The sequence below is a fragment of the Crocodylus porosus genome, unplaced genomic scaffold (genome assembly GCF_001723895.1).
Source record: "Crocodylus porosus isolate Cpor-Errol unplaced genomic scaffold, CroPor_comp1, whole genome shotgun sequence".
Classification (NCBI taxonomy): Eukaryota; Metazoa; Chordata; order Crocodylia; family Crocodylidae; genus Crocodylus; species Crocodylus porosus.
Window position 1 is genome coordinate 146,365,860 of NW_017728906.1, and position 15,439 is coordinate 146,381,298.

Sequence of the window (15,439 nt, forward strand, 5' to 3'; positions counted from 1 at the left end):
TGGTTCTAGCTATAACAATTGCATAAAATAGTACAATCAGTAACAGGAAGAATATATCCCAGAATTGGTCAGGAAAATAAAAGGAAAGACAGCCATCTTCCAAACAACTTAAATAGCAGCAGTAGTGGCAAGAATCTTAAGTTATTACTTTACAGTTATTACTATCAGACAAATCTGGTTACAGTGAAAGGGTTTGGCAAAAAACCTGGCCTGAACTGCACATGTTTTTCTGAAAATTTAAGAGGACGGGACATTTTGCAATACAGGTGCTGTAGGGAAGGTATATGCAACTAAAAATTAAGTGTCTGCTGGAAAGAACATTCCTGGGGTCAGTTTGGTAAAAGACAAAAGTTTTATGTTAAGACCCTAAAGGGGACTCTTTCTCTCACTGAAATATGAACCACCTGGAAATAATCAACTCCCAAAACATGCCCCTTTCTGGTAGCAAAGAGAAGGTATGCTACAAACTGTCTTAAATTTACTGCCAACAGGCTTACGTAACCAAGAGAAACGTCCTAGAAATTCCAGATTCAGAGGCATTAAGAATTAAATCTCCACAGGCTAGCTTTACTATTACTGTTTACTTGGATTGATACCAGATACTTTAATTAAGAGAGTTTCTCAAAACATGGCATTAAAAACATTATCTTGGCTCAAAAAAAAAAAAAAAAAAAAAAAAAAAGATATTCATAACCCAGGCAGGTCTTACTTTTAAAAGTTCTTGCTAAACGCTACAAAATTTAAAACCTTGAAAATGTCACAATATATTAATATTATGGATTAAGTGAGCAAATTTAAGTCATTCCAATTGGCAGAAGTTGGCAACAAATGGCCTGGCTTGGATTCAAACAGTTTGCCTCAAGCAGGTAATCTACCTAGACAAGTTCTTTAAGAACATTAAAAATGGTAAGTGTTTTTTCTATTTATTCAACCACAAGACATGAGTCAAAGAAAAGCTAAGAACTAGGTATTGAAGTGTTAAGGAACATTCTACAAAATCTTAACATCTCAGATGAGTTTTAGCTCTAGGCACTTCCAAGTTTTGGAATTGTGATGGAGATTTTGGCTGATACCAACAAAACCATATGCCTCTCTGAAACGGTTTCTGAAGTGCCACCCTGCCTTGCCTTCTGCTCCTTTAATTCCATACATGTAAGCAAAACTTAAAAGAAGTAGAGCTTATAACCACTGTGAATATCAAAATGTGGACTTCACAGCTGCTATTAGCTCAAAAGCTAGCAAACTGATAGCCTACAGTGAATCCCAGACTTGGTTTAATTCATATTACAAGTTCATAATACCCTTCTTAGTCTCCATCCCGAGAGTCCGTCAGTCATTAGCTCCAACTCACAAATTTCAACAGAGTTAAAATGCAGGTCCACTTGACCTTTTTAGTATATGATAATGCATCTCTCATTTTGTACTGTGAGATGCAATTTCAAAATAAAAAAAAGCTTTACTCGAGATGGAGTTGATGGATACCATTAACTTGAAAAAGTTCACAACTCCATGTAAAAGTGTTGCAGCTGCGGTTGCTAGAAATAATATCAAGAATAGCTATTAGTAAAAACTTCAGCTCAGACCTTGGAAAGAATTCCTCATTTCCAGCACAAAAAGCTAGTGTACAGGCATTAAAGGGTTTTTCTGCAGCTTTTCAACAATAACAACTTAGCATATCTAGTCAGTAAACTTCTCCAGATAATTTTCAAGTGCCACCTTTAACACCTGTATGCTTCTCGTGGGCTCTCTAGGACCCTCACTTCCCCAGCCTTCTGTTTTACCTTCCTTACCTCCAAGGGGCAGGGAGACTGGGTCCTGTAGAGACACCGCTGAGACCATTCCAGACCCAGCTCTAACTCCCACCCTTTAAGCAGCACAGTTCAAGGGACATCAGGAATGCATGGTGGTGGTAGGGCAAGGAAAGCAGTTCCCTGCCCCACAGGAACAGCTGCTCTTACCATAATAAATATTTGGTTCATTTTCAGAGGTGATTGGCATAAAAAGAATGCCCCCTCCCCTCTGAGGGCAGCTGTGAGCTATGCATTACAGCCCCATTTCACCCTGTAAAGGGATGTAGGGAGAGGGAATCATGTGGGGACACTGCTGCCAGGTTTGAACAATGTCAAAGTGTTCGAGGCCTGGCATATACGCCAGCTGGTGCACAAACACTCCCGGAGAGTTCCTTGTAGTCTTCAAAGGAAGGCACAGCTTCCCTCTGAACCATTCCCCAGCACCACAGCCCCCTGCAGGATCGTTGGGAGGCTACAAAAGAGGCATTTTCCCATGGTTTGAACTAACGCAGGAAGCCCCTGTAACTGTCCAAGCAGCACTGCCACTGACCCCACCTCTTCCATGGTCCTGGGTCTCTCCAAGACTGTGCAAGGAGTTGGGGGGCATTTCCCCACAGCTTCATACCGAGTCTCCCTGGGACAGTTTGTTCGAGCAAAAACTTGCAGGGTCCTCAGTCTCCCTGAGACTGTACAACAGGTGGGAGTAATGTCTAGGGGTGGGGGTCAATGAGGGCAGATCTCCTTGTAGGATGGTGGTGGTGGGATGCTGTCCATGGCAGCTGCTGCTTTTCGCTATCACTGACAGCCTGATCACTGTTTGTGTTGGGGTCTTCTTACAGTCATAACAGAAATTAGATTCACAGTCCTAATCTGCACCGTATCATTCTGCCCAAAGTATACTATTAGCATGCATATGCATAAAAGCCGATCACTGACAGCCTAACCCTTTTAAAAAAAACAAACATTTTTTAGATTATTAAAAAACCCTGAGGATCTTGGGCCTCTTCAGCCTAAAAAAGAGACGACTGAGAGGGAACTTGGTAGCAGCTTAGTGCTGTATCAGGGAAGAACATCAAGGGCTCTGTGAACAACTGTTCCCCAAGGGTGCCCTGGTGAAAGACCACACACTCCTGGAAGACCATTTCAGGCTTAACACTAAGAAAAAACTTTGTCATAGTTAGGGTGTCCAGACAGTGGAATAAGCTCCCTCCAGAGGTCACTCAATCACCTACCCTAGAAACCTTCAAGAGGAAACTGGATGGCCACCTTACTGGAGTCCTGACCCCAGTTGTCTTTCCTGCCTAGTGCAGAGGGCTGGACCCAATGATCTTGCGAGGTCCCTTCCAGCCCCTAACAATCTATGACCCCTTCCCCAACATGGGAGAGGGCACACTGTCAAACAGGGATAGAGCTCCCCTGGGGGTAGGGAGAGGGGACCAAAGAGCAGCCTTCTATTGCCCCCTGGCTAGAATGTCTGTACAGCTCTTTTTTTCACAATGTTTTCATTGGTTATGGACAATTAAGTCACTCAAATGCCTGTCCATATTTTCTATTTGTCAGAATTTTTGTGCAGTTTGGCTGAGGAAACACCTTATCATCAGGTCCTGAAGAAGGATGTCTATCAGTAGCACCTGAAGCTGAAAAACTTAAAATTACTCTTAAGTGTGACAAAAAGAGAAAGTGAAAAAAGGATAGGAATACTAATCAGAAGTGGAACAATTTACCCAACCTAAAAGAACCTCAGTAAAAAGCAGGAGAAAGCAACCCTTTAATTTTTTAAAGGCTTAAAAACACAGGTTATATCAGGCCAACAATTCAGAAAGTTATTCTGCTAGTAAACATTTTAAAAAAATTGAAGTTGATAGTCTCCTTTAAGTCTGAGCATGTACTGACTTTTAAAATTTCATTGTAAACTCAGAAATGTTATGATTTAGTTTCAAAACACTAGACTTGCACTTATAGCAGCAATGAGTAAAAACTTCCATCAAATAGCTGAGACAAGTAAAAAATTAAATGCGACTTGTTTATGTATATCCATGCTAACAGTGTGCCTTGGGCAGAATGATACAATACAGATTAGGATCCTGAATCTAATTTCTGTCATGACAGTAAAAGGACCCAAACACAAATGTATATCCCATAGGACAACATTTGCCTGAATCTACAAACCTGAAGCAGCCCCGACATAATGAGCTACCATGTTTACTATACTAGGGTGGGAATTTTTAGATGTTATATCTGGTGACATTTTTTCTGTTGACTACCATCACCATCTTCATATCCCCAAAATTCAAATACTCCAGTCTAACACCTCCCCAAATGACAAGAAGCCTGTAACTACACACAACCCCCCCCCAAACCATCCACCTCTTACTTCCCCAGCTTTCAAAAGTTGTATAAAGTTATGCGTATTCTTACAAGATTCTGCATCACCCGACCTGAAGTTAAAAACTTAAGAGTATAATAAAATGTACTTTGAAATATATTTTGAACAGAATTTTTGTAGCGACTTACTCATTTTCATGTTCAATTCAATAAAAGTCTTTGTTTCAACAGTATCTTGTCACAGAATTCCTAGCCTGCTTCACCGCAGAAAGCCATGATCTGAGTATATATCCACAGACCTAAGAAAAGACTAGCATATTTTGGAGTCTGTGCTCCAATCTCTTAACAGAAAAGAATGAGAATAACATTCTGGGACACTTAGAGATGTGGATATAATATAATGAGCATGCTAATTTTGACAGTAGTGAAACCGGGTTCTCCCACAGAGAGATGAAGCTGGCTAGGGTATCTGGACCTCATGTAAGATGCTATAGGGTTCCTACTACGTTTTACAAGTAAGAAGAATTCAAGTGGGAGATGGTTCTCTCAAGTACATAAGAGTAACAACAGGAGCAGCTATCAGATTATATAAAAGGGTGACATTAAACTGAAAAACCCAAGTTCCTAAAGTCCATTACAAGCATACACAATTCCTAAAACATTGGGGGGGGGAAAAAAATGTTCTAAACCTCAGAATACTCTTACCAGACTGTATTCAACCAAATCACCACCTGCTGGCCAAAACTGAAACGAGTATGATAAAGTAGCAAGCTTAAACTGCAGATGCAGACTGCACAATAATTATTATAAATTTACACTAGGTTTTACTTCTCAGTAAATTTACTCAGTAGTAAAAGGTAGATATATGAACAACTCATACATTCTCTGCCTGCAGTAGATACTATTTAGTGCCTCACTAAACAACACCTAGCCCAGGGCAGGCAGCCCCCAGCATACATACTGGAGTGTGGCATGCACAAAGGAATTCTGCTTCGCACATGCACCTTGGGACTGACAGTGGGGAAGGGGCTGGGGTTGGGGATACGCTGCCACAAGGATGAGGTCCCTAGTGGCTCCCCTGCCATCCACCCTTGGCATACCAACATCTTACAAGTTGAGGTTGGAGGTGTTTTTGGCACTTTCCAAAAATGTTGCCATCCCGACCTAGCCACTGGAAGAGAGGGTGTTATTTGCAGTACACAAACAACTATCCTTGGATAAAATAAACTGGGGGTTTCATAGATTTCATAGACATCAGGGCTGGAAGGGACCTTGGGAGATCATTGAGTCCAGCCCCCTGCCCAAAGGGCAGGAAGTCAGCTGGGGTTATAGGATCCCAGCAAGATAAGCATCCAATTTACTCTTGAAGGTGTTCAATGTAGGTGCTTGAACCACCTCCGATGGTGTAGAGCTTATGGCCAGGACACTGGAAAAGTGTTACTCCTTACCTTTAACTTAGAGCAGAGTGGCTTACACAAGTATGTCTACCCATCTCTGTAGTGACATGTGTCCTCACCCTTACCGTGCCTACAAACTATATATCCTTGCACAATTTTCTGTACAAGAGACAATGTATCCAACAACTAGAACTCTCAATATGTAAGAAACTCTTAAACTGCTTAGTTCATAAGTACTAAAATTCCATGCTCTGTCAACGCGGAGAAGAAACTGCAAACATATCTAGGCTAGTGGCTCCCAAGCTTTCCTGGTTCAGTTATGACCTTTTGCAAAGTTATGCACAACTGTGGTGTGTCTAATCAAGTTTGAGCCCCACCCCCAGCCAAACTGTTTTATAGAACACCAGATTACTCGTCTCCAAATCAGCCAAACCAGATAACAGCTACGCAGGGCATCTGCAAGTTTTAAAAACAAAACCGAGGCAGCCATTGGCAATGCACAGGGAATACACACGGGTGCATGTGCAACCCCTGAGCGTGGTGGCACACCTCCTGTGAAAAGGTGCTGCCAACATTGCTGGCAGTCGCCACTTGCCGCCACACCCCCACCAGCAGTTGCTGACTGCTGGTCGGTGCTTGCCACCCCTCCCCCCCACCACTGACAGTGCTGTGGGTGCCTGCAGGAGCTCCCCACTTCCTGCCACCATGCTCCTGCCACTAACAGCACTACCGCTGCCTGTGGGAGCTCACCGTGCCTCCCGCCCCCAGCCTCTGGGGGCATGCGGTGTTCATGTAGGCAGGGATCTTTACAAAAAACAAACAAACAAAACCACACATTACATGACACAGATTATATTTCAAAGACCCTCTTGTTTTTCCATATGACAGCAGGAAAGAACAGGTAAAGCATACAAAGACAACGGTCTTCCCACTGGCTCCTCTCTATTGAGCCTTCTTCCCTTCCCCTGCCCACTGGTGTTATCAGTGCTTTAGAAGTTTATATAGGGACTCTCTGATCTCCCCCAGCCACAGGAATACACCATGCACTCCACCAGCTAGAAGCCTCAGTCAGCTGACTCCTACCACACAAGTGCAGAGTGGTCTTGAAAGGCTCCAGCATTTTCCAGAGGCTAAAAGCACTGGCCGCAAGTTCAATTAAAGGTATGATAGGAACCAGCTTCAAAGTTATTACTTTGTAGCTTATTCCTTATTTATTACACTGTTAATTTATTGAACATGTGTCCTCATCACTCCTTAAGATGTGATTAACCAGTTAATCATGTCATAAGTATAATGTCCATCAGGGGCCTTAAAGTGGTAAATTTCTGATCTCCATGCTCTGGCATGGTCAAATCCTGTCTTCTATCCCATAGATTTAAAATAAGACGACATGAGAAGTATGGCCTGTCTATAATCATACTACCTTTAAATGCATGAACATTACTGAAAGCAGGGGGTAGAGAAGGGTTTAATGAAAAGCATATATTGTAACTGCATTCTGACTTCTTTGTATGTGAAAGGGAAGAAGATACATTAAGAATGCCAAAATTACTGCAACACAGAGGCCTTAAAGTCTGACAACTTATTTTATTATATGCATAAAACTACTTTTTGAAATGCTGTAATCATTAACTCCTAAAACTTTAGATAAAACAGTTCATACACTCACAAGCCACAAATTAAAGAGCTGGATATAATAGCAATCTTTCTATAGCAGTAAGTAAAAGCACCCACACATTGTAACCAAAGTCATTTGCACTTCAGTAAGCTTTAGCTTATATTTCACTGCTTCTGATATTTACACATCCGTTTAGAAAGCCTTTCTTTGGCTGAAAGGCACCTTGGAAACAAACTCTGATGCATAAGAAATATTAATCATTATGACTGTCATAGGAAGACAAGACAAAAGAGCAGAAATGTTTTCAACACCAGAAGTATTCAAAGAAAATTTACACTTTAAAAGCTTGCCTTTGTTGAAAGCACTTTAAATGTACTTTGCTCTGGTACTATGGAATGAAGAAGAACAAGCTTTAAATTGTAGTCTGCTCCTGATGTAAGTTTCACCAATGCATTCATCTGTTTAAAAAAAAAACAAAAAACACACCATCTTTCATCATCTTGAAGAATATACAACGCTTCATATTGGAGTTAATTTTAATCCACAAGGATAATGCTTTCAATATTCAAGAGTTAAATGAATAATTCTTCACTTGGAAAATTTTAGTGAAACGTCATGTGTAAGACAAGAGTTTCAACTCCGCTACTTTTCACTGTATTATTCAACAAGGTGTTTTCAAATAAGCTAGAAAATAAACAGGTGGTGTTTGATGTTCCTACCCACCAACTACTCAAAAAGTTTATCATCTCAACAACGTAATCAGACTTTTTTATGAAAAGAACTGCATGGGAGCAATAACATATCCAGACACTGATAATGTTATATAGAAAAACTATGCAACTTGGCTCTTACTAAGTAAACATATGAAATACATGGCAGGAAGCATGTATGTGATCGTGCCCATTAAAAGTAAATATTATCTTAGCATAGGCACTTGTCAGTTCACTAAAAACTAAGTTAGTGGAACAATATAAAAAGCTTTTTTCTCTATTCCATTGCCAGTTTCAGACACCAAAATTAAATATAAGATGCACCAGAAATACAATCGACACTAATACTTTGTTAAAACTGGCTGCTACTTATCAAGATAGTCAGACCTGTGAGTGATACCAAAGGAAAAAAATAAAAGAATCGACCAACAGATACCAATATGCACATTGTATATGTTCTCCTGTACAATCATTGTAAAAATTCTAGGTTGTTCTCAACTGGAATAAAGAGGCAGTGGACTCAATATTAATTCAGTATAAGCAAAGAGACATACTAGAAAATGAAGATATATTTATTAAGCACTCAAGTTGAAGTGAACCAGTATAATCACCTCTTTCTCTGAAAATTGTACATTGACATCATCCTTCTGTGCATTCTTGATCATGATAGTTACAATTACGTGAGATTCGGTTTGATACCAGTCGTACCTTAAAAGAAGGATATCAGATTTTAAAAATGTATTTGAACCATGTGCAAGAAAACCGATTAAACATTAACATTACTGTAGAGTAAAATGCTTTACAATGACAGACAACGCAGAAGGCGATATAAAACAAACCAAAGAAAGGTACTTAGGACTGTTCCTTTCTCTGGTAAGAGTAAGTTTAATGGGTTTTATAAGACAAACACTAATAATGGAACGAAGAGTTACAGTTACCAAGAAGAAAGAACTAGAAAGATAGTCTGATTTAAATATACCTGGCATACCACACCCCCCCCAAGAGATGCACCTTGTTTTTAGAAGGCACAATGTAGAAAAGAATATTGTTCCAGAGTTATGGCTACGTGCCACAAACTAAGCCTTCTTACAATAGTGTCCAGGACAGTGTTTCCCAGCTCTGTTGATATCTGGGGCACACCTTTTTCCTGGATTAAAAGTGACAGCACATTTAACTCACTGGTCTGTGGGCCCTATCTAGCTGTGTGCGCTAGCTTAGCCAGGGTGCCATCCAGCCTATTTTTTATAGCACATTTCCATCAGTCTCACAGCACACTAATGTGCTGTGGGGCACACCCTTTGGAAATCACTGGTCCAGGAAATGTGGCATCCCAGAAAACAGTCTGGGTGAGGCAGCAGGTACTTCTTGGTATGGCAGGACAGCAATAAGACTAGGCCCCAGGCCCCTGTAAGGACAGTAGCGAGACTGTCACTTCTTTACTGTATATTTTCTTCCATTTAACATGCCCCAAATAATAAATAACTTGTTTTTTGAAAGGTATTATGAAGAATTCCACCCCCCTCTCCCCCAGAGCTATGGCTGCAGAGAGCAGGGACAGGGTCCAATCTTCAGTTGACTCAACCTTCCTTTCCTGCTCAACTGAAACCCTAGCTGCTGCTGAAGCCTAGTCTCCACAGGTGGACCCATGATCTTTGAAAGGACTAAAGAGTGTGAAATAGGAAAAGGGACCAGAGAAATAGGAATAGAGTCCTAAGAAAGGTTAGCTTGTTTAGTGGACTGACCATTAAAAATGAGAGACGATCTATTAGCATCTGTGAAGTGAATGGGACATTGACTCCCTCAGCCTCAGCTGCCTGAATAGTAATATCAGAGTTACTACACTGGGGAGAAGGAATCAAAAGCAGGGAGCTTCTATCACAGGCAAACAAGCTTTAACTTCCCTACTTAATATACTTACCCCAATTTTCAGGGAAAAGGGACATGCTGTAAGCAACAAACACAGTAGTATTCCATACAGTTGCTTTAAATAGTAAAGTGTTGTTTTCAGAACACAAGCTTCATCAAGATATTACAGACTTCATATAGCAGCTCACTTACCCTCAGCCACCTCAGTAGCTGTTCTAACACTAAACTCTGCATCTGCTCTTTGCAGGCTAAGGAAGTGGCAAACATCTTGGCAGTAATGAAGCAGTGTCTGCTTGCTATGGTCTACCTTGCTCCTACTCCAGCTAAGAAAAATCAGTTGCTCTGCTTAAGATAAATGTCCCAAATTTGGTGGGCTGATTTCAGGGAGAAAGCTGTGTGTGGTATGCAAGCAGATATATTTACTTGCAGTACTTATAAAACTGGGTAGACTTCTCAATCATGATTAGCAACAGAATTAGGGTTAGCACTCAGAACTCAGTAAATCCAGTCCATTCCTTACTCTAGCTCAGTGATTCTCAACAAGAGTGGCACAGCATCCTGGAGTGCCCTGAGATCTTTTCAGGAGTGCAATGGGATGCCACACAATCTTAACAGTTCTAGGTGTACAAGCAGGATTCAGAAGATAAACCCAGATATATCAAATAGGAATGCAGTGTTAAAGACATTCTGATTTGTTGTGATCCAAGTTATTTGCAACAGAAGAATTGCTCTATTATTTTTCTGTAGTAAAAAAAAAAACAAAAAACCCAAAACAAAAAACAAACCTGAATGAAAACTTAAGCTAACATTTTCCACACGGTGCCTTGAGCCTAAAAAAGGTTGAGAACCACTGCTCTTGCTACTAGATATATTCCCATGAAGGGGAAATTCAGCCTGTGTTAGCAAGCACATTGTTTTGAGAGAGAGATTGTATTTCAAAGGAACTTGGACAGTAAGTTCCTGGGCTATCAAGTCCAATCCCCTAAATTCATAAGTTACTTAGGCATTTTGGCTGCTTGCAAACTCTGATTGGCTAGATCCCAAAGAAGATGTCGTCAACTGCCTGCAGTTACAATTTTTTACCTCCCTTCTCACTAACACTAAGTTCAGTAAAGTCCATTTCTAGTATTTTGGCTGCTTTCGGACATTTAAAACCCCAAGAAACAGCACTTTAAACTCAAAGTGCTCCCACACCGAGCCCAGCACATGCCCAGAAGCTGCAGCACATTAGTTGGACCCAGCTCGCCTGATACCTGTATAGATCGGGTGCTTTAGTGGGGCCACTTTGGTGCTTTTATCTAATAGCTGATTGAATCAGATTTAAATAGAAGTGCCAAAAAGCCACACTGAGGCACCAGATCCATACACATTGCAGAGCTGGGTCAAAGTAATGTACTGATTCTTCCAGTAAAGCAAGGAGTTTTTTGTTTTTGAACGTCTGCAAGCAACTTTTGAAGCTATGGGCAGAGGTAATTTTTAATCACTTTAACAAGGGAGAAGCACAGCTGCTCAGGAAAATACATAAGCTACTCCAATACAACTGTTACCTCTGCAACTTCTTGCAGCAACACAACTGAAGTACATCTGAATGCTTTTAGGAAACAGGTAAAATTACAAGAATTGTATGACACTTCTATCTCTACAGAAACATGAAGATAATACTTATAACAGTTATTACATTGTAATGAGTTGTAACATGCGTCTACACTCCAAGATGGAGATTCTATGTTCCCCTAAGAAATTAAAACCATCTTAAGTGACAAGATGGCCAAATGACTTGAGTGAAATAAAGTGAAACAAAAGTACAGATAAACATAACTCTGAATCATTTTAAAAGCTGTTTATAAACAGCATTTAAAAACAAAAGCATCCAGACATACAAACCAAATTTAGAATGGTTTAAGCCTCCTGCAACATTTCAAATATGTACCTGGATAAACAGGTATTATTTTGAATCAGTCCTCCTTGAACTGGATCAGTGTTATGCGAGGACACCAAGCTTTCCAGGACTAGTGTCTGATCAGTCCTCCAAGCACCCCACACCGCACCACTCCCCAAAACCTCCACAAAGCAGCTAGTTTCTCTAGTATACAGCCAGAACTCTACTATGCCAACCTATATTGCCTGCATTTGACCCAGTCTGTGCTATCCCAGGGATGATTTGGGGAGGGGGCGGTAGTATCAGGTGCATACAGGGATACCTTTGCTTCTTGGTTCCTGTGGTGCTCAGTGCTTTTGAAGGGATGCTCAGTATCCGGGCAACTTAAAAAACAAACAAACCAAAAACAACAAAACCCACATTTTCTGCCAAACTGCTTGTCAGTTTCATGCCATTGACGGCAACTAACCAGGCTCTGGGGCATCTCAGACTGATTTGGGCTGGAAAATGGGGGGAGGGGAGTGCCATGGCAGCTACATGGATAGAAGGTACTCCTGCTTCTGAATTCCTGGGGGTGGGGGCTGCCCAAGATCTGTGCAACTTTTGAACAGCGCTTTCCCCTCAAGCCTTTGAGCAATTTCATTCCATTCCTAGTAATGGACAAAGACCGTGGGCAGATCCACAGAGCATCCTGGGTACCCCCTCGTCCCACCCTACCCCAAATTAACTTGGGATGCCCAAAGCCTGGACAACTTCACTTTGTTCAAGGCAATGATAAGCGGCTTGGAGAGAAACACTGTTTAAGAGGGACACAGACATGTCACACTACCCAAAATACCCAGCTCCCAGAAGCAGGGGTCCCACCAGGCCATCCCAAGGGAAAGTCTTTTTAAGTCTGAGAAAGACCTTAGGGAATGTCTGGACTGAGCAAAACCTCAGGCACCCCACTGGAGCACCCAGCCCCTGGGAAATGAGAAGCAGCCATCTAGGCAGTCCCCCTGCAAGCTACTGGCCACCCCTTAACCCCCATATCAAGCTGTAAAGCACCAAACCCTAGTATACTATCAAGAATGAACTCAATGTTAGTGAGAAGGGGGAGGGGGTCAAAAATTGTAACTGCAGGCAATTGACATCATAATCTTCCTTGGCATCTAGCCAATTATGGCCTTCCTCCCCTGCTCAGGGGAAACTGGGGCACTTGGCCACTGGGAGGCTTGCTGTGCTGGGTATTCACTACCACCCCCTTACAGTGCTTTGACAGGACTACAACAGCAACTGAACCAATTCCAAACAGTGGCATTTTTTGGAATAGTTCAAGCACAGACAGACATACTAGATACATTGCTGTTATGATTCAACTATTATGTCTGCATAATCCCAGAGCACAGAGCAGAATAGCTCCAATTTGAACCTTGCTATGACGAGGGTCAAAGTCAGAGCAATTTAGCTCACTTTTATGAGTGCAAGAACATTCAGATTTAACAGCTGCAATGAAATACCCGATGGGCACTCCCTATGTTAAAATATACATTTACATAATACATGTATATAAATAATGCTCCTTGTTAAAATATACATTTATCTACACCCTGCTGCACAGAACAAAACCCTTAAGACAGAAAAGGTATTGTAACATTTTGGGGGTGAACTGTTGGACAGCATTCCCTTAAAACTGTAGTTTTTAAACACCTTTTTCTCCACCCAGTTTAATCTCTTCAGGACTGTCATTTGAGAAAATACTTCCCATCTTGCTTGAATATTACCAATGAAAAGAAAACAACCAGAAGACATTTTATTGAAAGCTAAATATTGCAGTCACCACAGAGAAAGCAGTTTGCTAGTTTTCCCCTACTCTAGCATATAACATTTATTTTCAAGTTAGGTAAACCAGACTATACATTTTGGAACAAGGACACACTACAAAATACATGTTACACACCAGGAACAATAACTAAAATGACTGTAATAGTTATGTAATAAACATAAAAAGACTTACTTGATCTTGGGTGGCCAAGTTTGCTGTTGGGTAGTCTGATTCTGGCCCATGACATAAGGAAAGACAAGAGAAACTCGGATCAAGTTAACAGTACACCATGATATTATATAAGGTACACAGAAGTATTACAGTGAACAGTGCATTAACTAATATACAAAAGAAAGACAAAAGTTCAATCCATTTATAAGTCCATAGCCAGTTATTTAAAGCAAATTTTAAAAAGTGTTGAAAATGGGGGGGAGGGAAGATAAGGGCAGGAAGAGCAAATAACTGAAACACTTAAGTCACAAAAGGACTTGGGCATAGAGCTGCTCAGCATTCTCACAACCTGAAACTGGGCACCTAAATTACCTAAACTTTAATAGGGGGGGGTAAGCTACTAGCATTGGCAGTGAAAGCGTAAAGCATGGAGGGGCACTTAAGAGGGCCAAAAGAGGAGTGCATCTGAAAATGCAACTTCCCTTTTGGACCAAGACGGGGTGTTTACTGGCAGCCCAGAGTTAGGTGCCTACAGAAGACTGAAATTCACATCCTAAAACCTATGCCTAGATTTAAGTGCTGTCAAGCCACTTTAAAAGAAGATCAGAGATACTAGTGGTCACCAACTGCCTACAGCTTTCAGTACTTATGCAGGAAGCACAAAGGCTGCATTCACTTACCTGCTGGCCTGATTTAAACCCAACCCACATATTCTGCCTTCCAAAAGAATGCCATGAACTGCCAGGACAGCACAAAAGCTCAGAAAATGGCACTCTCCAACTCTCACTGGAGATGTACCATGTTGTCAAAAGATATGCAAAATCATTAAAGCCAGAGATGAAGTGCAAGAAGGAATCTGACTCTAGCCCAGTGGCGAGGGCACTGACCTACAAGATTGGAACAATGTGTTCTGGTCCCTTCTCCTAGGACTGGGTCCATGTTTTTTTTTTTTTATCCAAGGACTCTTCAATGCCGAAACAATAATTAGAAGCAAGGACCAAAAACACAGAATCAGGCAAGTATCCTCTTCACTGAGCTGTAGTCATGCTCCCTGTCATTGCTTTTTCTGGCCCCATGAATCTTGCTTTCTTTGCCATACAAAGGCAGAGCTTAATTATGAAAGTGCCAAAGAGACTAGGCTTTGCCTCAGTGTTCAGCACACAAGGTTTATTATTCCTGAAGTACTGCACAGTATTAGGTACTTTAATGCCCAGCTGAGTCACAACGGCAATTGCTAGTGTGCACACTCACACCTAGTCTTTAGGTGCCAAAAACACATGCACCAAACAGAAGCTAGGCAGTGTTTCTATGTACTGCTTTATAAAACTTTGCTGGAATTTAGACATCTAAGTTCCTTTGTGGATGTTACCCAAAGCATTTTATAAATAGTAATGAATACGACCCCTTCTCAGGTAGGCAAGTATTATATCCATTTGCAGATATCAAAAGAGACCCAAAGAAATTAAACTCCTGATCTAAAAATCACAAAAAGCCTCTATAATAAAATTGGGACTATTAGCTAGATGCCTATCCTTTTAAACTTTTGCCTATAACACACAGGCCAAAGGAAGGCTGCCATTTTTGCTGTTCTCACTATTTTTGTCAAAGACTTTCCATGTAGTACACTTTTATGTACATAAAGTTGGGGATGTTTTGAGATCAACAATCCAAGGCCCAATGTATTTCCAATATAGTCTCAAAAGAGCTTGATATTTCTTGCAGGAACAAAAGTTAAAAGGATTTTAGCATGACAACCAGAATACTCCAAACAAAACCTAAAACCAAGTCATCATTGACTCCAAGATGAACATGGGCCGGCAGTGTGGAGAGGCAGTTAGGAAGGCCAACTGCACCTTGGCATGCATCCACAGATGCATCT

At 41.1% G+C, this 15,439-nt stretch overlaps 1 protein-coding gene across 3 annotated transcripts in view; it reads right to left on the minus strand.

The window, feature by feature from the left end:
* The window catches only part of SUGT1 (SGT1 homolog, MIS12 kinetochore complex assembly cochaperone), a 47,932-nt gene that overhangs the window by 15,053 nt on the left and 17,440 nt on the right, over positions 1 to 15,439 (minus strand). For all 3 annotated transcript variants that reach the window (XM_019529843.1, XM_019529842.1, XM_019529844.1), the window contains 3 exons: positions 13,582 to 13,616; positions 8,452 to 8,548; positions 7,481 to 7,588 (listed from right to left, as the gene is read on the minus strand). In XM_019529843.1, the coding sequence (XP_019385388.1) occupies positions 7,481 to 7,588; positions 8,452 to 8,548; positions 13,582 to 13,616 (240 nt within the window). The remainder of the gene's footprint in view (positions 1 to 7,480; positions 7,589 to 8,451; positions 8,549 to 13,581; positions 13,617 to 15,439) is intronic.